At 32.4% G+C, this 23,243-nt stretch overlaps 2 protein-coding genes across 5 annotated transcripts; one reads left to right on the forward strand and one right to left on the reverse strand.

Annotated features, from left to right (window-relative positions):
• The first annotated feature begins 7,263 nt into the window (after nucleotides 1-7,263).
• On the forward strand, nucleotides 7,264-9,511 carry LOC111884411 (glutathione S-transferase T3). Of its 4 annotated transcripts, none has more exons than XM_023880735.3 (3): nucleotides 7,264-7,635; nucleotides 8,108-8,332; nucleotides 8,473-9,511. In XM_023880735.3, exons 2-3 carry the CDS (start codon nucleotides 8,111-8,113, stop codon nucleotides 9,412-9,414), a joined length of 1,164 nt encoding a protein of 387 aa, XP_023736503.1. In that variant the 5' UTR covers nucleotides 7,264-7,635; nucleotides 8,108-8,110; the 3' UTR covers nucleotides 9,415-9,511. The 4 variants fall into 4 exon arrangements, with proteins under 4 accessions (XP_023736503.1, XP_023736502.1, XP_023736506.1 ...); XM_023880734.3 differs by having other exon boundaries at nucleotides 7,265-7,635; nucleotides 8,467-9,511; XM_023880738.3 differs by lacking the exon at nucleotides 8,108-8,332 and having other exon boundaries at nucleotides 7,270-7,635.
• A 7,693-nt stretch (nucleotides 9,512-17,204) lies between these two features.
• On the reverse strand, nucleotides 17,205-21,086 carry LOC111884466 (protein JASON). The gene is made up of 8 exons (XM_023880791.3): nucleotides 20,972-21,086; nucleotides 20,798-20,891; nucleotides 20,657-20,708; nucleotides 20,369-20,463; nucleotides 18,832-19,076; nucleotides 18,103-18,739; nucleotides 17,911-17,993; nucleotides 17,205-17,526 (listed from the first exon to the last, which is right to left on the reverse strand). Exons 2-8 carry the CDS (start codon nucleotides 20,885-20,887, stop codon nucleotides 17,403-17,405), a joined length of 1,326 nt encoding a protein of 441 aa, XP_023736559.1. The 5' UTR covers nucleotides 20,888-20,891; nucleotides 20,972-21,086; the 3' UTR covers nucleotides 17,205-17,402.
• Between the last annotated feature and the right edge of the window lie 2,157 nt (nucleotides 21,087-23,243).

Raw genomic sequence — 23,243 nt, forward strand, 5'->3', positions numbered from 1 at the left:
CATATTCTCAAACAATGTTATGCGATTTGTGAAATTATATCTCATTCTCACCCATTCTCACATAATATTTCATATATGTCACTATTTTTATGGTTGTAGTTATTTAAGAATGATTTTAATTCTTAAAAAATGTTATTTTTGTTTCACGTAAATTCTTCATTCTTTAAAGAATGAAATCGAATGAAGAATCACATATTAGAGAATGAAATCGGAATGCATTGATTTTTATACTTGAAATTAATTGGAACTTGAAAAAAAAGGTCAAATATGAATCTAAGAAAATCTCCCTTTCCATAATTCAAAAAATATATAAAAAAAATCTATATTACCCTTTAAATGGTTTAATTTAGAAAGTTAATATTTTTTATTTAAAATATAATAATATTCAATTATAAATCACAACCGTTGACATTGAAATTTTAATGATTAGTATTGAATTACACAGTTACATATTATATTTGATTCACATGTGATTCTAGCTATATATATATATATATATATATATATATATATATATATATATATATATATATATATATATATATATATATATACATATATATATATATATATATATATATATATATATATAGGTTTAGGTTCAATTGAAAATAAAAAACCCTAAAAATCATAAAATGCATAAAAAAATACTTAGAGATTACAAAACTTTTTTTTGACTTTATAAATGAAAAAATCGCAGGTTTTTACTAAAATTCGCTTAAAATTTTTTGAAAAAAAACCAAAAAAAAAAATCGATTTTTTTTCAGCGAATTTTAGTAAAAACTTGCGATTTTTTCATATATAAAGTCAAAAAAAATTTTTGTGATCTCTAAATAATTTTTTATACATTTTTATGAGTTTTATGGTTTTTTTGTTTTCCATATAACCCTTATATATATATATATATATATATATATATATATATATATATATATATATATATATATATATATATATATATATATATATATATATATATGGTTGGGATCAAATATGAATCCTAAGTATTGTGTGAATGTGTAACTAAATTGTAGCCATTAGATTAAACTAATAAATGATTATGATCTTAGGATACATAGTGTTAACATGGGGATAACATACACTATATAATTATAATTAATTAATTCTAACATTATTGGCTAAGAATAAATGTGGAATTAATTATTTTTTAATAAATTTTTTAGTCAATTTACGGATAACACGCTTCATAAGGGAAATTATAACATTTTATCATAATTTAAATTTGGAAGTGTCATGTAATCTAGGCAAGGTTCTAAAAAGCTCGCCATGGCTCCGCCATGGCACGCCACGACTCCAAGGCTTGCACCTGCCGCCAAGCTTTGCCAAAACGCCGCCTTAACTCATATATGTGTATAAATATGAATAATAGTTGAAAATACATATAAAAATATTAATTATATAGAAAATTGCCGCCTTAAGTCACGCCTTACAAATGCCATGACTCGCCAAGGCTCGGAAAAGCTTGAGGCTTGACATTGCCGCCAAGTCACGCCTTACGTTATTTAGAACCTTGAATCTAGGTATACTTCGTTTTTTCTATCCGTTATCTGTCATTTGAATTCTCATCCACTACATTCTTGCTAACATAAATCAAATTAAAACGATTTCTTTAGAAATCATGAACATCAACAAAAATTAAGAATTAAAGGTAGACGATCAAGTTTGAGGCTTCGAGATAATTTCAAAATGAAGTTTAAAATTACATCTGATTTCGTTCACAAATGCATCTAATGCACCTTTAACTTTGGGGTTCGAAAAGGATTTCGTAGCTCTACCACCGAGTTTGTTATTTACTGTATTCTTCAAGAATGAATATTAACAATTTAGTATTGGTGTAGGGTTTTTAGTTTTTCATTTTTAAAGGATTAGATGTTACAATCCATTAAAAACATACAAAAAACATCCTAACTGATACTTACAAAGGTTTATTCTACAAGAATTTTGGCATATTGAAAAATATGATTTTTAAACAGATGATTCTTCAAGAATATAGGTTAAGAACCTAACTTGTTAAGAACCTAACTTGTTAACAGAATATGGTTTTTCATCTCTATTAACAAAGTAGGGTTTTCAGTTTTGCTAATAGTTTTACTTGATTACTTTTTGATTGTGTAGAAAAATATAGTGAATGATTTGTTAAAATAACATGTTCGTAAGGTTAGGTTTATCTGTTTGTATGTTTGTATGGATGTGGTTTAGAATATTTTATTCTTGAAGGTTTAGGGCTTTTAGTTTTTCTATTTTTAATAACGAGATGTTAAAATTCATTAAAGATTTATATACATAAACTTTTCCTAATTTATACTTATAAACGCTTATTCTGTAAGAATTTTGGTATATTAAAAAATATGATTTTTCAACATTTGATTCATCAAGAATGTAGGTTAACATTGTTAACTTGTTGATAGAGTAGTGCTTTCATCTTTGTTAAAATAGTAGGGTTTTTGTTTTTCTAAGAATTGTACATGATTACTTCTTGATTACGATGAAAGAACGATCGAATGTAATATGTTCCTATGGTTGCGTTTATCAGTTGGTATAGATTTTATTTAGAATAATTTTTAAGAAAGACTAACACATTGAGCAAGATCTATTCTTTTAGAATGTGTTTGGCTGTAAAAGTTGTAACTAGTTTCATCATATTGGTTAAAAATTATTGTGATGTCAGAATTATTATTTGTTGATAATAACAAAACATTATAATGTACTTTGAGCACATTATACATTCTTAAAGCATGTAACAGTTAGTTTAATCCACATGTATATGAAAATGATTTGTAATTTGAATAAAATGTTAATTATTTGGTTTAATTACCTTACAAATACATGCATAGATTTACTGATCTTATCATTCCCATAGTGTACTACCTATTACAAATACATGCACATACTTATTTACAATAATAAATATTTTTTGCGTGTGATATTGGAAATTTGTTTGACAAACCATTCTTTAATAACAAATGTATTACATTATAATGTATTATTTAAGAATATACACAACTATGCTTGGACGTTACTAAGAAAGAATGAACTTAAACAATTATATAATTATTTTGAGATAATAATATAAAATTGTTGAAATTGTAATAATCTTCTTATAAGAAAAGCAAGATGTGCAAAATATATAAAAAAATGTAACAAAGACATTAAAACAAAAATCTCTTTCGAATGAAACCAAAACTTGTATGATTATTTGTTCTTAAAAAGACAATTTCTACTATCATGATCAACATTACTTGCAATTTTAACAATATCTCTTCCTCTCTGCAACTCCAATTAGAAACATTTATTTCTTATTTTTCCATCTTTGTTAACGACTTACACATCCTTCTTCCTAATACTATATGATTTTTGTATTTCCACTACCAACTTCTTATATTTTGCTTCGTTGTTGACCATCAAATGCTTTAAAAAACCATCATCAACTTTGCCTTTCATACTCTTAAATAGAATAATAATGTGATATATATATATATATATATATATATATATATATATATATATATATATATATATATATATATATATATATATATATATATATATATATATATATAGCTTTATAGTTCTATTATGTTGTTAATAACATTAAATAAATTCTTTAATAACAATCTAACATAACCATTAGAAACCAAGATTATAAACACTATCACAATCTATAAGAATAGAATAAAAACTATGAGTATAGAGAACATTATTAAAGAATGTGTTTTAACAATATATTATCATATATTTTTCTAGTAAAATTGGTAATATAAAGACATTCTTGATAAAATATGTTAAGCACTATCACATTCTCTAAGTATTTGATAACATCTTGTAATAATGTTATTACAACTAAGAATATAGAGAAAATTCGTGAAGAATGTAGTTAGAGATATGGTATCGTATATTCTTTCAGTAAAACTGATACTATAATAGACATTCTTGAAGAAATTGTAGAATAAACACGCCCAACTGAAAAACCAAAACCCAAAATCAAAAATACTTTTGACATAAAAAACAATCTATCAGAATAAACTTTAATAGTAATAGAAAAATTATTAAACAATACACAATAAATGTAAAGAAAAAGAAACCAAAGATTACATTGCTTCACTATTTTGGAAATCTTTAGTCTCGTGAACCATGTTGCACGCAATATCCATATGAGATTCTTCATTGGGCATATTCTTAAAGAATTTGTTAAATAAACACGCCATAATATGTCATCTTCTTCGTTACACATGCCATCCTCTTCTCCGAAACCCTAAAGGTATTAAAAATAGATGATAATTGATAGTTAGCTTTATTTACTTCTTTTTATAGTTTATTTTAGCATATTTCATCCATAATCTAGTTAATTTTCATGCATATTTTCCTTTTTGTTATTTTATGACTATTTTGGGCACTTTCTAGTTGCGTGAGCTTTATTGTAGATTTCATGGAGACTAGTGGAGCGGGAATGTTCGGGACGTATGGAAAGCGATGGGAATTGGTGGAAAACAAGGATCTTAGGCTTGATGGGTGGTGGAGATGATGCATGGAGCGAGCCTGATGATTATTTGAAGGCTTGGAGAGAAATAAACATTTAAATTTGCAAGATGCGGGAGTATATTCAAGCATGCATAGATTATTAATCGGGCGAGTTTACGAGCTATGAATCATTTGGAGAAGCCAAATTGGGCTTAAATTGAAGAAAACTTGAAGAAAAATGGGATAGGAGCTGATTGGGCTCGCACTGGGCCAAGTGGGCTAAGCTATGGAGGCCCAAAACCTCAAAGATGCTACATTCAGGGACCACCCGCGCAACAGCACGCGGGTCGCGCAACCTCCTGCAGGGGCAATTTCGAAAATCCATTTGGAAGGCTATTTGAGGAAGGTTGGTGCCCATATTTTGGAGACTCTTGGACATCCGATTTTTGGAGATTCTCTCTGGAGTTTTGAAGACTTTGGAAGGCCAAGAACACTTGAAGAACATCATATTTTTACCTCTTGATTCTTGCTTAATGTTTGGTATAATTTTCTCTAACTTTGTTTCTTTGGGTTTAGCCATGCTTGGCTAAACTAATCTTGGTTGACTTTTTGTTGAATCCTTTGAACTTTTGTTGAATGTTGAAGAATCCATGAACTTGTTCTTAAATCTTTATGGAAATGTTTTGTGCTTTATCATATTATCACTACTAGTATGTTTTTATTCATGAGTTTAAATGTGTTTGTGGTGATTAGTTGGCTAATTTCTTGATTAAGTAAAGGATCCTCAAATTAGCAAGCAACAAATGATTTTTGTGTTGTTTTTACTTCACACAATCTTAAAAACATTTCCTCCAACATGGTGGTGAAAGCAATTGACCCCTCTTGGATTTGGTGACTTTTTGGTTCTTAATGCTAGTTGACTTTCACTAATTACATGCTATTTGGAATTAGTGACTTTGACTAAGGAAATTGTTATGAGCTTTTCTAGCCATTTCAACAATTAAGAAAAGTCTAGGTAATCTCAAGCTCCTTGGATTACTATAGTCAAATTAAGGATTTAAATCAAAGTATTGCACCATTGGATTCTAATGATATGTTCATCAAAAGTCAAAGTGAGGAAACTTTAAGTCAACCATCTCTCCCTTATTGATTTTACATCAAACTCTTATTTTTGTAGCATTTGTCTATTTAAATCATAGTTAATTCTAGTTTGTTTCAAGTATTTCAAAACACCAAAACCCCCCATTTTATTTATTGTCATTTTACAAGTATTTTTACAAAGAGATTTTTCATAGAGTTATAAATTGAACCAATCTCCGTGGATTCGATCCCTTTACCACTATATACTATTTTAGTGTGTAATATTTAGGGTTATTATTTGTGTTGGCCTCGACAACCACCAATAATACTACCGCCAATCCACCATTTGTGATCATCTTCTTCAGAGGCCAATATAAAACGCTACCACCATTATCTTAAAAGCCATCACAATCTTAAGTACCCACCTGCAAATCAAAGGCAAAACACAAAAACATAGATAAAATAGGATCATATCATCAACTTCACTTTCATCATCTTCATATCTCCATCTCGATAACACAAGTAAAATAAAGAAAGATCATAACTGTACAAATGAACAATGATTTTAATAAAAAAATCTTCTATTAAGACTAATACAATGGGAGGGAGATCAATACAGTGAGGCAAAATCATAATCTATAACGTATCTTGATTCCCATTCCTTATTTATCGGATTGTTATTTTTGTAAAAAGAAATTAATTCTTTGCAAAAATAACCCTTATGAAATGATTGGACCACATTTGGTCATACATTCACACTATATTTAAATTATATATGAACCTAAGTCTCTCTCTCTCTCTATATATATATATATATATATATATATATATATATATATATATATATATATATATATATATATATATAAACTTTATGCTTTTTCAATTAGGAAGTGATCGTAAGAGAATAACTTGTTTTATTAATAGTGAGGGTTATTTCTTATATAAATAGAGATACAAAAGTGACATAACCTAATCCCTAATCACTAACATCCCTCGCAGTTTGACCGGAATGAAACGATCAAACTGAAGAAAAAAACATAGATGTAGATAGCGACAACGATGGTGGCAGGGCTCGAGCGATGACAGCTAACAACGACTACTCGTAGTAGTCGAAGAATAAGAGAGAAGAAGCGATGACCAAAGACCGTTTTGTTGTAGAAGAAAAAAAGAGTCAGCAGCGGCGAAGATCATGAAGTTGGCGAATGAGGAGTCTGGAGAAAGGCAGCAAAAAATAAAGAGAGGTCGAGTTGCGGCGGATAAAAGGATCAGAGGCAGGGGTCATCCGAGGAGGAGATAGAAGGCTGGTAGGTAGATGTCATCCAAGGAAGAGACAAAAATAGACGAGGCAATAGAAGAAGCCAAAGAAGGAGCTCCGATTTAAGGACGACAACTGTATTATTATTTAAGAGGAAAAAGACAGAATAGGAAAAATATTGAATCTAATTAAGGCAACTCCGACGACTATTAAAGAAGGTCGTCGATGGTGAAGGACAACGACTATGGTTTGTGGTCAACAGTAAGGTTTTAACATATAACTCTAATATCATATAAGAAAATATATTGATTGATTAATAGTAAGGGTTAAACAATAAAAATACAAAAGTGGACTAACTTCGACTCTAAAAGTTAAATTCTAATCACTAGAATGATTTGATTTTTTATTTTATTTTGCATTTTTTTTTGTAAGTTAATGAAATGTTTTAGTTATTATTAATTTAATATTGATTTTTTATTTGGTAAATCAAATGATTTAATTTAGAATTATTAATATATGTATTTTTTAAAAAATAAATGGGAGATGAAAGATGGACGAGGAGATGAAATGAAAATGGACATGACAAGTAGACATGTAAAATGCACCCAACGACGCGAATATGAGTTTAAAAATCCAAAAAAGAAAGCCCTAATTGAATCGACAACAGTGAGCAAGACAGCAGACCCGTAAACCCCCTCGCCGATCGCCGGCGACTGCTCCGCCTCTGCTCTATTTTCGCTTCTACCCCTATCGCTTGCCCCGGCGTCTGTTTGGTTCTCTCTGCTGTGGGCATCGTCTCTCCTTGTGTGACGACACAGGTTGGTTTGCATTTTACAAGTGGAGTATAATGTTTCTGCACTGTTAAAATTTAATAGCTAATATGTATTTATTCATGTTACGATACGCAATTCCTGATAATTGATTTGAAATACTTACGAAAATTTCTTACTCTAAAGCTTCTGATACTTATGTCATTCGAGAATTAGTACTTTGATTGAACTTGTTACCGATTGTTGAGCGCTCTCTTAATTTTCTAAAAAATTCCGAGTCAGACTGCTCTCTACTTTTATACATTCTGTAGATAAATTTTCAATTGAGTTGATTTAAGTGTGGATCAGATGCCAGCTTGGATTCTGTCTGCTCCATCTTATATAAAAATATAATGTGTCAGATCGGATTGAACATTACACTTGAAATGAAAACAATAGTTTTAGTTGTTTTAGAAACCCATATAATATTCGATAAACTCCAATAATAATTCTTTTTCTACAATTTGATTATGGAAATCAGATAATGGAACAATCACCCATTGAAGGAAATTCTTCAACACCATCAACTCCAACTACTGCACCTCCTTCAGTTGTCAGCATTGATTCAATGCATGGCTCTGACCTAGAAAATCATGTTAATTCCCATGGCTATGTTGCCTCCATCCCTTCACTTTCATACAATGTGCCTCCAAATGCTTATAGAAACTCTGACTCTGAGAGCCCTCGTCAATCATCATCCACCACTGTTAGTGAATCCCCCTGCACTTATTATCTTTTCTTCTGCTTGCTTCAAGTGTTTTAACTTTTAACCAATTACTTCGTTACCCAAATATTGTTGCAAACTTTTTCTGCATATTGTCAACTAACTTTCGATTATAGCTGCAGGAAATGATAAATTCACCAGGCTCTTCACCATTTCCAAGACCTCAAGTTCTTGGTGTTTCTTCATCTTCATATAACATTCCACAAACCGACATTCCTTCATCCGGTGGTCATCAGTCCACCAAAAAAAAGTCAAAGCAATGGAGCATCGAGGAAGAAGTCGCATTAGCCAAAGCTTGGGTCGATGTTTCAAAAGACCCAGAAATTGAAAATCGGCAACAATCCGATTCATTTTGGAGGCGAATTCTTGAATGTTTTAGCAAACAATTAGGAGGTACTGATCGAACTGTCCATCAAATGAATTCAAAATGGAAGAACATGCACGAGAAGATGAAGAAGTTCAACGATATCTACAACAACAAACTGACACAACGCCGAAGTGGTCAATCAGAAGCCGATATATTGCTGTTAGCACAAACCGAATACAGGAACCTTTTTAAAAACAAGGCGTTTTGTCACGAGGCGGCATGGGGGATTATCAAAGACAACCCTCCGAAAAAGACGAAGACATCTGAATCAAACACTAACACTACTTCTGTGGATGACAAATTTCCCGAAGAGGATGAAGGGTTTAATGTTGAACAGCCGCAAAAACCGCAACGAAAGGGGAATAAACCGGCATCGTCATCCTCTGAACAACAACAACAACAACAAAGGGATGAACAACTGGTAAGGATCGTTTCTGAATTTACTGAATTTAGTAATGTTAACAAACAAGATGTGGAGGATAAAAAACGGCATCGAGCGAAACTAGAGGAGTTCAAGGCGGAGAAGTTACGGATCATGGAGGAGGAAAAAGAAGAGAGGGTGCGAATGATGCGGGAGAAACGACAGGATAAAGATATGCAGTTTTATCTTCGACCGCATGATCATTTGGCTGGGGCACAGTTGAATGCAGTATTAGCACGCAAGCGTGAAATAGCACAACGTTGGGGTTGGGAATGAAATGTTTTTATGTACTTTTTAGTGAAATATTTAGTGTGTATTTAGTCTTGTAATTTCTGTTTCTATATTTAATGAAATGTTATCATAATTAGTTTTATATTTTTTATTACTTTTTTTTTTATTAAAACAAAGTTGTGGTGGGCGGGATGGAAAGATGATAATTTTTTGTGGCAGCGTGATTGTTTTGAGATGGGACGGAAAGAGAAAAGTTGATGATGTGTTGTTATATGGTCTATGGACATGGTGATGCACATTGAATTGAAAAATGTAATAAAAGATGGAGGTTGTGATATGAAGCTAATGCGGTAATGAAAGATAAAAGGGAAAATGACTCTTGAGGGTAATTAACTTTTGCGTTTGTACTTATTTGGTCCCTTTTCTTTTTTTTGTATTCAATATACCATCGAACTTGTTGTTGGTGTTTACCATAGCCCTTTTGACCGGCTTTTGACCTGTGATAGCCGGTCAAAGGGTTATGGTGAACACAGACAACAAGTTCGATGGTATATTGAGTACAAAAAAAAGAAAAGGGACCAAATGAGAACAAACGCAACAGTTGGTTACCCTCCTGATTCATTTTCCCTTTACTCATTTACAACAAATCCCACATCATTTCCTACTGATATTAATGACTTTTATGAGATTCATTCTTGCTTCTCTTCAAAACATAACCTACGAAAGGACATTATTCATACATGTACAACTTTGTAATGCACTTGAATATTTATTAGGGGAATCTTGACTAAGCAGGCGCATTTCATGACTACATTTACATTTCCAATCAAATGATTTATCGTATCATGGATTCTAGACAAGTCTACAAACGAGTGGAATCACAAGTGCTATGATTTTTGAGTTTACTTAGCTTTAAGATCGAACTCATGGGATAAGATACAACATCAGTATGTACAATACAATGGTGTATTGTACATACTGGTGTTGTATCTTATCCCATGAGTTCGATCTTAAAGCTAAGTAAACTCAAAAATCATAGCACTTGTGATTCCACTCGTTTGTAGACTTGTCTAGAATCCATGATACGATAAATCATTTGATTGGAAATGTAAATGTAGTCATGAAATGCGCCTGCTTAGTCAAGATTCCCCTAATAAATATTCAAGTGCATTACAAAGTTGTACATGTATGAATAATGTCCTTTCGTAGGTTATGTTTTGAAGAGAAGCAAGAATGAATCTCATAAAAGTCATTAATATCAGTAGGAAATGATGTGAGATTTGTTGTAAATGAGTAAAGGGAAAATGAATCAGGAGGGTAACCAACTGTTGCGTTTGTTCTCATTTGGTCCCTTTTCTTTTTTTTGTACTCAATATACCATCGAACTTGTTGTCTGTGTTCACCATAACCCTTTGACCGGCTATCACAGGTCAAAAGCCGGTCAAAAGGGCTATGGTAAACACCAACAACAAGTTCGATGGTATATTGAATACAAAAAAAAGAAAAGGGACCAAATGAGTACAAACGCAAAAGTTAATTACCCTCAAGAGTCATTTTCCCAAGATAAAATATCTGTATAACACAGCTTAATATGGACACTTGACAGTTGACATGCATATAGAAACATTTTTACTTATTATTAAATTAGTTTTATTTTCATTTTATTATTATACATAATAAGAGAAAAGACACATTGTTTTAATAATTTTACTTATTATTAAATCAGTTTTATTTTTATTCTATTATTATACATAATAAGAGAAAAAGACACATTATTTTAATCTTCCAAAGGTTTTTCCAAAATGTTAACTAAGAATTTCATAGGTATTACTTAAAGAAATGGCTATATGTACGATATGGGCCCAATGGGCCATAAGTGGTCTCCCATATTTTTCATTTTCCTTTATTTTTACTTTCATTTCCTTAATTTTTACATCATATTTTATGGTAAAATTTATTTTAATTTACCACTTAATTTTAGCGATATAAAGCTTTTTTTTTATATGCTGAAAACCTTAAAGATTCCTAACATTGAAGGATTAGACTTTACTTCACATATATCTTTCCACCATCCCACATTGTTTTGGGTACGGAGATAAAGGAAGACAAACCTTTAAAAAAGACAAAACTGCACAAATGGTCCCTATGGTTTGTAGAAAAATGTCACTTTGGTCCAAAAAACTTTGGACTAGCACCAGTGGTCCAAAACTTTCATTTTGTTGCGTCTTTGGTCCAATCTGTTTTGATTTTTTTCAAAATGACGGATTTGCTCCTGTTAATATGATTTTTTTTCTTTTTTCTTATTTGTTTTTCTGATTTTCAGATTTAAAAAAAAACAGAAAATAAAAATCTCTCTCTAATTTAAAAAAAAACAGAAAATAAAAATCTCTCTCTCTCTCTCTCTCTCTCTCTCTCTCTCTCTCTCTCTCTCTCTCTCTCTCTCTCTCTCTCTCTCTCTCTCTCTCTCTCTCTCTCTCTCTCAACATAACCCAAAATACACCATAATTCAAAAGTTCTTCAAAAAAAAAATACACACTTACAAAACAAACAAACTCATAAATCTAAAACATTTCTAGAACTAATTCTGTAATCGATTTGTTGGTATGGGATAGATCAAGAAACATGAATATGAAATCGATTTGTCTTCAAAATTATTTCTGGAACTAAAAAACCCAGAAAATGAATATGAAATCGTATGTCCCTCAAAATTATTTCTGGAATTAAAAAACCCAGAAAACAAATCTGTAACCGATTTGTGTGTATGGGATAGATCAAGAAACATCACCCATTTGACAGGATCCACGAGACAACATTTGGTTTCTCCCTAGAAATATGATTGTAAGAAAGATCAGTAACCTTAATAGAAAACCCAATCGGTTTCAACACACCATTAAAATCGATTTACAGCCTAATCGAGTTCGTTGTAAAGGTGGAAACACCGGAAAAAACAACGATCAGATCTCGGCTACATGAAGAACTCGAACTCTTTATTACCACCGCTGGAAACCCTAGTTGCGCCGCCTGTCCAAACCATAACACCGCCATCTGATGAGAATAGTTTCCATGAAACCCTAGCCGCCATGAACATCCCAGATCTGTGTTTGAGGGAGTAGCAGATGAAGAAGAAGGTAGATGAAGAAGCACGGTTCGTCGGTAGATTTGAATCAGATGCAGGAGAAGATGACTTCAATGAATTTTTTGTTAAAGTCGTCCCTGATAACTCTAGTACCAGAGTAGATGACTTCAATAGAAAGAAGCTTTGAAGCGGTTGATCTAGTGAGTAAAGCTACATATTTACGAGAGAGAGAGAGAGAGAGAGAGAGAGAGAGAGAGAGAGAGAGAGAGAGAGAGAGAGAGAGAGAGAGAGAGAGAGAGAGAGAGAGAGAGAGAGAGAGAGAGAGAGAGAGAGAGAGAGAGAGAGAGAGAGAGAGAGAGAGAGAGAGAGAGAGAGAGAGAGAGGAGAGAGAGAGAGGAGAGAGAGAGAGAGAGAGAGAGAGAGAGAGAGAGAGAGAGATTTTATTTATTTTTGTTTTTTTTAATCTGAAAATCAAGAGGGAGAGAGAGATGGATTTTATTTTTATTTTCTAGTTTTTAAAAAAAAAAAAAATCAGAAATCAGAAAAACAAAGACAAAATTGCAAGTTTGGTTCCTGTGGTATGTCAAAAATTGGATGTTTGGTCCAAAAAGTTTTGGGATTGCACCGCTGGTCCAAAATGTTTGATTTGTTGTGGAATTGGTCCAAAGGTTAGTGTGAGGGTATTTTTGCCCAAAAGGATTGATCTTGTAAATTATTTCTCAAATAAGGGTAACTTTTGAATAAATTAAATTAAAGTTTGATTCCACTTTGACTTTTGACTGGTCAAAATAGGAATCCGATTTGAAAGTGGTCAAGGGATTATTTTTTTGTTCGTCAATTGATTGATCGTCAAGGGGAACGCAAAGGAAATGAATACAAACATGAAGGGAAGAACGAAGGCATAATCGATTGGGAGGAAGAAGAGATTGGGACGGGAATGAACCGAATGCAGTGAAGAAGAACGCACATGAAATCAACGAATGTTCGATCGTTCTTTTGGCTGAAGAAAGGGGGTCTGATGGCTTCTGATTTTTCATCGATTGATTCGCAATCGGTGATGGCCCCTGGGATTCGACTTAGGCCGAAGAAGAGGAAGGGAAAATAAGAGGCAGCGAGGGGTGTTAGGAGGTGGTAGTCGACGAAGAGAGACAACCGAGCCTATTAGATCAGCCCTCGCAGGATAAGAAATCAGTCAAGGAGGCCGCCTGAGCAACCCCCTCGCCATCACTGTTGTTGACAACAGCCATCAACCGAACCACTCTTCTACTTTCGTTTTCCTTTTCCTTGTCCAAACAAGCCAAGCACAGGTGGTGCCCTCCATGGGATCAGCAACTGCTGCTGCTTTCATTCCCTTTTCTTCTCCGATCAGACACGAAGGTGAAGAACCCCTCCTCCATCGTTTGTGTTACAGGACCAAAACAATCATCGATTTTTGATTGCTTCCGTTCGTTACTTCTTTCTTAATCTGATGAAGACAAAGTCTTTTCCCCCGACTTGTTAAGATGATGACCGTGTTGGTCCCTTTACCCAAATTTTGTATCAAATTGGCAAAACCAGTCCCTCTAGTTGTAGCTTTAAATTAAAATTAGCCACTTGACATAAATCTTTTCAAAGCATGTCCTAATTTAATAAGATTTTAAAAGAAGGGGTGTGAATTGACATAAATACCCTCACACTAACAAAGGGCACAAACGAATGTTAAGCCTTTGGACCAATTCCACAACAAATAAAACCTTTTGGACCACCGGTGCAACCCCAAACTTTTTAGACCAAACATCCAATTTTTGACATACCACAGGGACCAAACTTGCAATTTTGTCGAAAAACAAATAAGAAAAAAGAAAAAATCATATTAACAAGGGCAAATCCGTCATTTTGAAAAAAATCAAAACAGATTGGACCAAAGACGCAACAAAATGAAAGTTTTGGACCACTGGTGCTAGTCCAAACTTTTTTGGACCAAAGTGACAATTTTCGACAAACCACAGGGACCATTTGTGCAGTTTTGTCTTTAAAAAATAAAGACAAATAAATTTTTTTTTTAAATAAGTTGGGATGGAGAGAGTTTTTCCCTTTCGGTCCACCACATCATTTTTTTTATTTCTTCACATCTTCATTTTTCTCAACTCACAACACATGTAAATTATATCTTTGTGAACTCACTCAACCCACTTTTCATGTCATTCTTTATATTTAATTAAATTAGAAAATATAAAACACAACATAACATAACATTTTTTTTTTCATTAAAAAATAAACTTGTGCTAATTCAAAACAAAAAAAATCTAAAATCTAAAATTATATTAAAATTAACATTTGATTAAAAAACCACATTGCAAATAAAAAATACACGATAATTATAAAACACAATAATTAAAAAAAACACTTAAAGATAAAATAATTAAAACCCTGAAACAACAATTAAAATTAACTAGTTTTCTGGAGTTGAAATGTAGACATATTTAATATGATCAGTAAGATCGGATCGAAATTGTTAGTGAGTTTCATCATTGTGCAATTCATGTAGTATTTTTGGGTCATAGATTTCTTTGTTGGGGGGGGGGGGGGGGGAATGGGAAGGGGAGGGCTGATACACATGAGATATCACAACACCCATATCCTGCAGTATCATATTGTATAATATAATACAAGCGTATATTACATTTATTGTTTTCTTCCCCGTCATAGCTCGTGCAAAATTTTTTAATATGTCCCAACGTACTTTAAGGACTCCAAAAGCACGTTCTACGTCTCTTTTTGCTGATTCTTGTGCCGCCTTGAACCGTTTCTTTTTATCGGTTACAAGATGTAGATATGCCTTCACAAATACATCCCATGTTGGTATATTTCATCCGCAAGATAGTAATCATGCTTGTAGTGTTTGCCATTCAAATAAAATGAACAATCGGGTCTTATTCCAGGATATTTATCATCAAAAAGTGGTGATTGGCAAATGACGTTTATATCATTATTCGAACCGGCTACACCATAATATGCATGCCAAAACAATAAATCTTGTGACACCACTGCTTCTAGTATCATTGTTGGATATTGATGGTCACCCATCGTGTATTGGGCTCTCAATTTCGTTGGACAATCCCTCCAATTCCAATGTGTGCAGTCAATGTTACCAAGCATTCCAGGGAATCTATGTCTAGCTTCATGTGTTTCATACAAAAGTTGAATGTCACTAGAACTGTTTAAATTTTATAGAACAATCAACATATGTCGTAGCTAAAGACAACTCTTCGCGTTCCACCCATTTCTTTAACTTCTGACGGTTTGTATAGTTGTGCTTTTTCTCAGCAACCGGTTGCAACTCCTCGTTGGTTTCTTCTTCGTTTTTTTCGAGAACCATGTCGTCACTAGAACTGTCAAGTTCTATGTTTTGAGCATCATGGAACTGAAAATTCTCGGGTTGAGAAGATTGGAATTGGGTTTCTGGAACCCATTGAGAAAACTGATTACATGGATTATAACTTGGTTTTTCTTATGCAAACCTAAATGTGTTGTAAGATTGTTGCACTAGGTAATATTGTTGTAGGTAGTTTTGGTATGGCAAATAGTTTGGATTTTGAAATCTTGAAGAAGAAAATTGAATATCCTGACTTAAACCGCTTTGTGTTGATTTTTCTTTGGCTAAAACCGGTTTGTTTAGCTTTGCCTCGTGAATCTATTGAATGTAACCGAAAGAATTGAATGGAATGGAAAAAATTTCAAAGAATTGAGTGTGTTATCTTGATAAATGATAAACATTTTGGTATGTTTATATATATGTTTTTGTATTGTTTTTATTAGAAAAAACAAATAAAAGAATTAAATGCAATTGTTCAATCAATTAATTCAAATGCACTTTTGGTATGTTCAATAAAATTCACATGTTAAATGAAAACAAAATAAAGGGAATCATACATGGAATCACATGCAAACGTTAAAACAATTCACATGCATTAACATCGGGTTCACCAAACCGCTGGAATTCCCTTCACAACTCAACCTGCTGAAGTCACCGAGAAAGGAATTGCATACCAGTGGTACCACTGCATCCCAGTGGCCAAATCACTTGTGACTCTGTTTTCCCTTAGGGATATAGTTTTTAATCAAAGAACCAAAAACCCAATGGCTCAAACCTAGAAAACAAAAAATCAAACCCAATTTTTTTTTGAAATCAACGATTTTTAAACGCATAAAAACAAGCTTTACAATTTGGGTTCAATTTTCTCCCAAAACCAACTCAAACCAACAATGGCAAAGCCATAACAAAATGTCAGGGGTAGCACACATAAATTTTAGGGGTAGCATACCGAAACTTATCAAAAAAGTTTCACTACACGTCTACACCTAAAAATTTAAGGGGTCACAAGCTACCCCAAGCTTCTACATAGATCCTCTCCTACAAACCAAGATGTGCTCACCCTTACTATTTATAATGATAAAAATTGATATAAAATAACGTTTAACCTTTTCAACTAAAACAATTTGGTCTAAGCACCACAAACCTCCTTCTCAAGCACCAAAGATCTATTTGTTGAGCACCGTAGACCTTGCATCAACATACACTTGTATACATAATTATTTGTAGCTATTACTTAACAAAAGTTAGATTTATCACTCATTTTCGCTAGACATGGAATGTGTAGATGTCTACTTGGTAGTTTGGTTCATTTAAAATAGTCCGTATATTATCCTTATTAACCTCTAACATTTAATATTTCAGATCTTTTAACCAAACATTTTAAGACAAAAATGAGCATACACATGACAAATCATAGATTTATACGGTCCCTACTCCTGATAGCCAAAGTCTTAAGGATTAAGACTAATCCAATCCAATCCCATGATTCAGTTACATTTATATTTATACAATTTGTTTAAGTTCCCTCGTTTTTCAAATAGTAACACTTGTTGGTCTTTTACATTTCTACCTCCATACACAACTGGCATCACCATACAGCAGTCAAGAACTGTTGATCAGAACATAACCAGATTCAAAACGACTACAAGATTGCAGTGTTCTTCCAGTGCTCTCACATTCATCTTTCTCATCCATATCCACCAGTGGCACCTTTCCAAGTTGCTTCCTGCTTAAAAAGAAAAATCTCATTCATCTTTCTCTACTATGTGCAAAAGACAAAGAGGTTTCTTCTTCTTTTTCCTAATTATGAGTATGGGGGTGAAGTGGCTGGATGGGTAATGATGTGTGTCTGGATAAAGTGTTGTATACATAAAACATTTTTTTTTCTGGACTAAATAAACTGGCTGAATGAGAGCAAACGACAATTTTACCCTTACATTCTAAAAAAACAAAAACTCACAACTTTCATAGATCTTAGCAGCATTTATAAATTTTAATATGAGAGCAGTTAGGAGGGGAAAAAAGGCAAATAAGTAAAGGGTTGGTGTCTTTATTCAATCCATCTGTCCATAGTGATGAATCTTTTAGAAAACTTTAGAGTATGACATACCTTTCAGCAGTGAGCTTATCCTCAGATAAAGCCTTTTCTAATCTTTCTTCAAAAGGTGTAGCATGCCAGCTAACTTTCTGATCCTGCACACCCAAAACATAAGGCATATATGATATATGATATACCAAGCCTCGCTTTGTTTATGTTACATGTAACAGGTACAACAGATGGATAAAAATGAACAAGATTTACCTCATTGTATTTATGAGTGGAATTGGGGATTCCATTCCCATCCCACCACTTGGGTGGGAAAGAAGCAGCTTCATCAGCATTCCAATGAGCTGCAACCATCCCTAGTATCGGTCTATCCCCTGGAGTTTTGCCAATTTTAGGAAGAATGGAGCCTTGATGATTCTGCTTTGGTGGTAGCCATGAAGACAAACTTGTATCCACATTTAACTCTTTTTCTTCTCTTTCGACTTGTGACTTATAATGTTCTTCAAATTGAGTTGAGGAGTCATCAGAGCTAAAACTTTCTTCCACGAGTTTCTTCAACTGAGTGGCATTTTCCACAGGGCTTAGCACTGGGATCACATACTGAGATCTGATCCTTGGTTTCTTCCCAGTTTCTTTATTATGAAAAGATGCATGGAAGACAGTGCCAGGTGTTTGCATATCATTGGTTAAGCTGAGAGGGGTAGGGTAAGGTGAATGTTTTGAATTTGGTTCTTGGGAAGTAACTTCAGATGAAGAACTACTTGATGAAAATGAAGATGCATCAATCTCAGAATTAAATCGAACAGTTTTGTTTCTGAACTGTGTGTTTGCAACTGGAGGAGTAGATGAAGCAGTAGGACTCTGTGCTTGATTGGCATGTCCTGTCACACAACTACCCAACAAAAGGAGTTACCTTTTCTGTTTGTTACAAGCATTAGTTTTGTAATTTTAGAAATAAAAAACTGACTAAATTTGAGATATTACCTGTCTAGTGAATGTGATGAAGAATCTGATTTATTGTCCCATTCTTCAAAGAGTTTGATTGCAGAAGGTTGCAAATCGGATTGCTTCTCCAGTTTGAGCTTTTCAAGACTATCATTTTGAAGCCATGAATGACATGTTGATGATTTTGTATCTTTGTTTTGGGGTTCTAAATCTTTTAGTTTCTCATTGTTCCGAATTTCAACTGGAGTTTGTGGTAAAGTACCACAAGCTTTGAGAAACTTAGCCTGTAGAATTACAATTTATAGTTAGATGATTGGTAAAACCATAAAAAGTATAGCTAGAAGTTGGGTGTTTGTTAAAGATTTGTGTATTAACTGCCTGCTTTCCTCTTTCCCTATATAAATTATAATTACAGTGAAATTATTACCTATGTGGTCAAGAGATGTTAGTATACAAAGCACAACATTTGATAAAGTATGTAACCTTCCAAGTATAGGCAATATTTTATTATATTTGGTTTAAAAATGGCTGATTGGGTCAAATGGGAATGCATTTGTACTTTGAGAAGATAGGCAGTATATGTTAAAAGTTTGACACCTTTCAGATTTGGCACCCAACAACCCTTGGTGTTAACTAAGTCTTTCTTTTTCTTAACAAACAGGTTTTTGTCTCTTATGAGACATAACACTGACCAAAACATCTTACTTAGGAGTTAGGATCTTGTCTTCACTTGGAGATGGAATGTAACACATTTAAAAAAAAAAGGAAAGTAGAGACCTAATGAATGAGGTTATCAAATAGTTCCTTCACCAAAAGATTATATGGTCTAACACTCTTGGAAAAGTAAAAAAATATGTAAGCAGAATATTTTGATTAGTTAATAACTATCAAATAACTATTGAACAATTCTCAGCATTCAGAAAAGTAAACAAAAATGATCAAATAGGTGTTTTAAAATCAGTGAACTATGACAGAAACAAGAAGTTGATGTCCAAATAGCATAAACCAACCTAATAAAAAATATTTGCAAAATTGCCGGGTTTCTTGGGATGCTAACAAGTGATTTCAAATGTGAATAAACCAAAATTTTGAAGAACCTTGTGTCAGAAAAAACATCAATAACAGAAAACATTGTTTTCAAAAATACAAGATGCAGCCTCAGTTTGTTGTCCTCTTGTTTTTCTATGTTCTTAGAAATGTCAATAAAGAGGTTAAGTAAAGTAGCTCTGACTCATTAGCAAAAAAACATCTTACATGAGTAAGATAAAAGGCCAGTCATTCAATTGAAGCAAGAGTTATCATTCCAATTAAATGAGAATTATCACAAGCAAGAAAAGTGGATTGCCTACGCAAAGTCTAGAGGCAAAAATATGATAGATTACTTTATATTGAGAGAAAAGGACAGATAATAGCATGATATTAAAGCTTGTCTAACTCAAATAAATAAGTCAAAACTCGCAATACATGCCTCTTAAATATAACGGTTTAATTTATTTTGACCCAGACCTTCTGAGTTGTGTACTAACACCACTTGCTGATCGTTTTTCATTGTAGAAGACAACAAAAATATTATTACCTCAGCTTTCAGCTCCGTCGAATTGAAATTAGGGGAAGCAGAACCTAGAACTCCGCATTTCCTGTCCTTACAAGGCGATTGATCTCTATCTTCAGCTGAAAGATGAACAAGGATTTTATGAGCAATATATCAGCAAATAAATCCACAAACCCTAAAGAAAATTCTCAAACATTTTTGTGAGATAGAAAAATTAAATGTATAAACCTGCTTGAAAATGAGAGCGGCTCCAATAAAAACAGTTATATCAATGTTCACGAAGCTATGAGAAAATAACACCGATCAACTCACCTTCGAAAAGTAGCAAAGTCGATAAATGATTTCTAGCTCCAGACTCACGATCCTGACCGAGGTAAAAAAATAAACAAATGTCAGAAACAACAGATCTCGGAAATTCCCTCTTCTTCTATATCTTTAACCTCTAGATCTTACCTTGGGGTTTGAAGCGATTGGTTGAGAGAGGAGATGGATTGGAGGCCGACGGTCATCTCTAACACGAAAACATGCGAAGAAACAACCCATCGTCCTGCAATTAAACTCTACGAAATTCAATTTGAGTCAAGCAACATAGTATCAAAATCAAATTTGGAATATAGGTAATCGTACTGAATAAGAACCCTAGTTTTTATGTTCAGGTAGGAGCAAGGCGAGGTAAAACGTTTTTGAAATTTGAAAGACAGAAGAGACAAAAAAACGAGGGAAGATCCCGGAATTCAAAATTCCACTAATTGTAATGATGAATTATTAGCAGATGTTTGACTTTTTAAAAGATTTATGTCGAATTCGGATATTTGTAAACAATCATAATTAACCTATTATTATTTGGATTTAGGTGATTGAATTACTATGTAAAACCATGTCGTGACAATTTATTTTTTGTTATTTTAAAAAAGTTTCTTCATAAGTGGCATTTGGCATTCTCAGATACCACATGACTTATTTACAAATCAAAAGTGCCGACTAATTTTTTAAAAAAATATAGTACTTTATTGTAACTTGATTGCTTGTTTCATATATATATATATATATATATATATATATATATATATATATATATATATATATATATATATATATATATATATATATATATATATATATATATATATTCATAATAGGCAAATTACATGTTTCTCCATGTGTTCATATGAAAGTTATGCATTTCAAAATGATCAAATAGCAATAATATAATCATTAGGTTTATCACATGATAAAACCAAAAATCATAAAAATTAATGTATTTTTGTTTTTGTTTTCCTTTTAATTACTGAAAGACTTTTAGTTATTTTTCTTTTTAACCACTTAATGTTTGTTTTTATATTCCAAAAATAAAAATCAAATTCTTAAAAGCAATTATAGTTTGAAAAAATTTCAATCTAACCATCCGGATGATTTTTTTATGAATCAACTTTTAAAACTTAAGAATTTCTTATTAAAAAAACATCTTTAACCAGAAAAATATTGTTGACGTATATTTGTAAATCATTATAAAAAAATAAATAAATAAGAACATTACAATCTTCTTTTTGAAGAAAAAAAATAGTTCTTAATAGTTTAGCACTTGGTGATCAAACAATAAAATAAAATGTAATAGTTGTATGAAATTTGGTTACATAATAATTATTAATTTTGTGATGATTATTTCACAAAAAAAATATTGCAAGACAACTTAATCTGACTATAAGTGAATTTTTGAATAAGTCACACCCCTGAATCGGGACGGCGGAAACGTCCAGGGACGGGTGACTTTATATTGTAATATCATAACAATTGAATATAAATGATACATAGCAACCAACACATCATACATTGCTATATACCAACATTCATGGTTTACAAATGGTACTTGTTCTTCCATTACACAAAAATAACATAAAGTATGATGTCTCAAAAAGATAGCAAAACTCTAGATCCAAGGCTCGAGTACTTGTTTCATTGAGTCTCTGAGAATACAAGTCGTTTTGAAAAGCATTAACATAGAAATGTTGGTGAGTTCATAAACATAACTGTAGGAAAAACTTTGTAATATCTTAGTTTATAATAAATTGCAAAACTCCAGAAAATCCAATATTTTAAAAAAAAAATGTAGTTGTGAGTCTCGTTCCCAAAACCGTGTATAATTACATGCATATTTCTTGTTTTCCTTTGTTTGTATTTGAAAATAATGTGTTCCCAAAAAATCCTATATTTTATGTTATATAAAAAGTTATGGTCTTAAAAACCCTAAGACCATAGAGGGGAGATTAGTTTACAAAATAGACGAAACGTAGTTTTGTATTTTATAAAACGAGTAGAGTGTAAATTGTTCATAAATTTAAAATAATATTGTTACTCCCTATGTGAGTCGTTACAACCATGCTAATGCGACTAAAGCGTCTGTCTTGACGTTTTTCAGGCGTCGGTTTCTAATAAGATATTTGTCACCCTAGACTGACCCGTCTAGCTATAGCAAACAACTCAGGTGTGAGGGTGTCAACCTCGTATAGATCTATACATAATTACCCCGCTCTCCCTCTAGGAGACTCTGGTTATAACTACAAGACTTACGTTGTACGCTAGGTAGGTACGGTGAAGGAATGTCTCACAAGAGCCTCAACAAAAATTTACGCGAATTTATCAAATAATGCATATGGCGTTCTTAGTGTTAACTTATGACTACGGTTTTATGACACGCGGATATTTGTGCCGTATAACTTTGTTTTGCATCCCGATTTTATTAAATTATTTATAACGATGTTTATAAATAGTTACTAATGGCTTGTTAACTTGAAATATGTGTTGTAAAAATAACAAAATACTCTAGTTTTTAAACCCTTGAAATAGTACACCCCTTTACGAATATTTTACTAATAAAAACTATATTTTAGTAAAATGTTCA

This window comes from Lactuca sativa, chromosome 3 (assembly GCF_002870075.4).
Source record: "Lactuca sativa cultivar Salinas chromosome 3, Lsat_Salinas_v11, whole genome shotgun sequence".
In the NCBI taxonomy this organism is placed as follows: domain Eukaryota; kingdom Viridiplantae; phylum Streptophyta; class Magnoliopsida; order Asterales; family Asteraceae; genus Lactuca; species Lactuca sativa.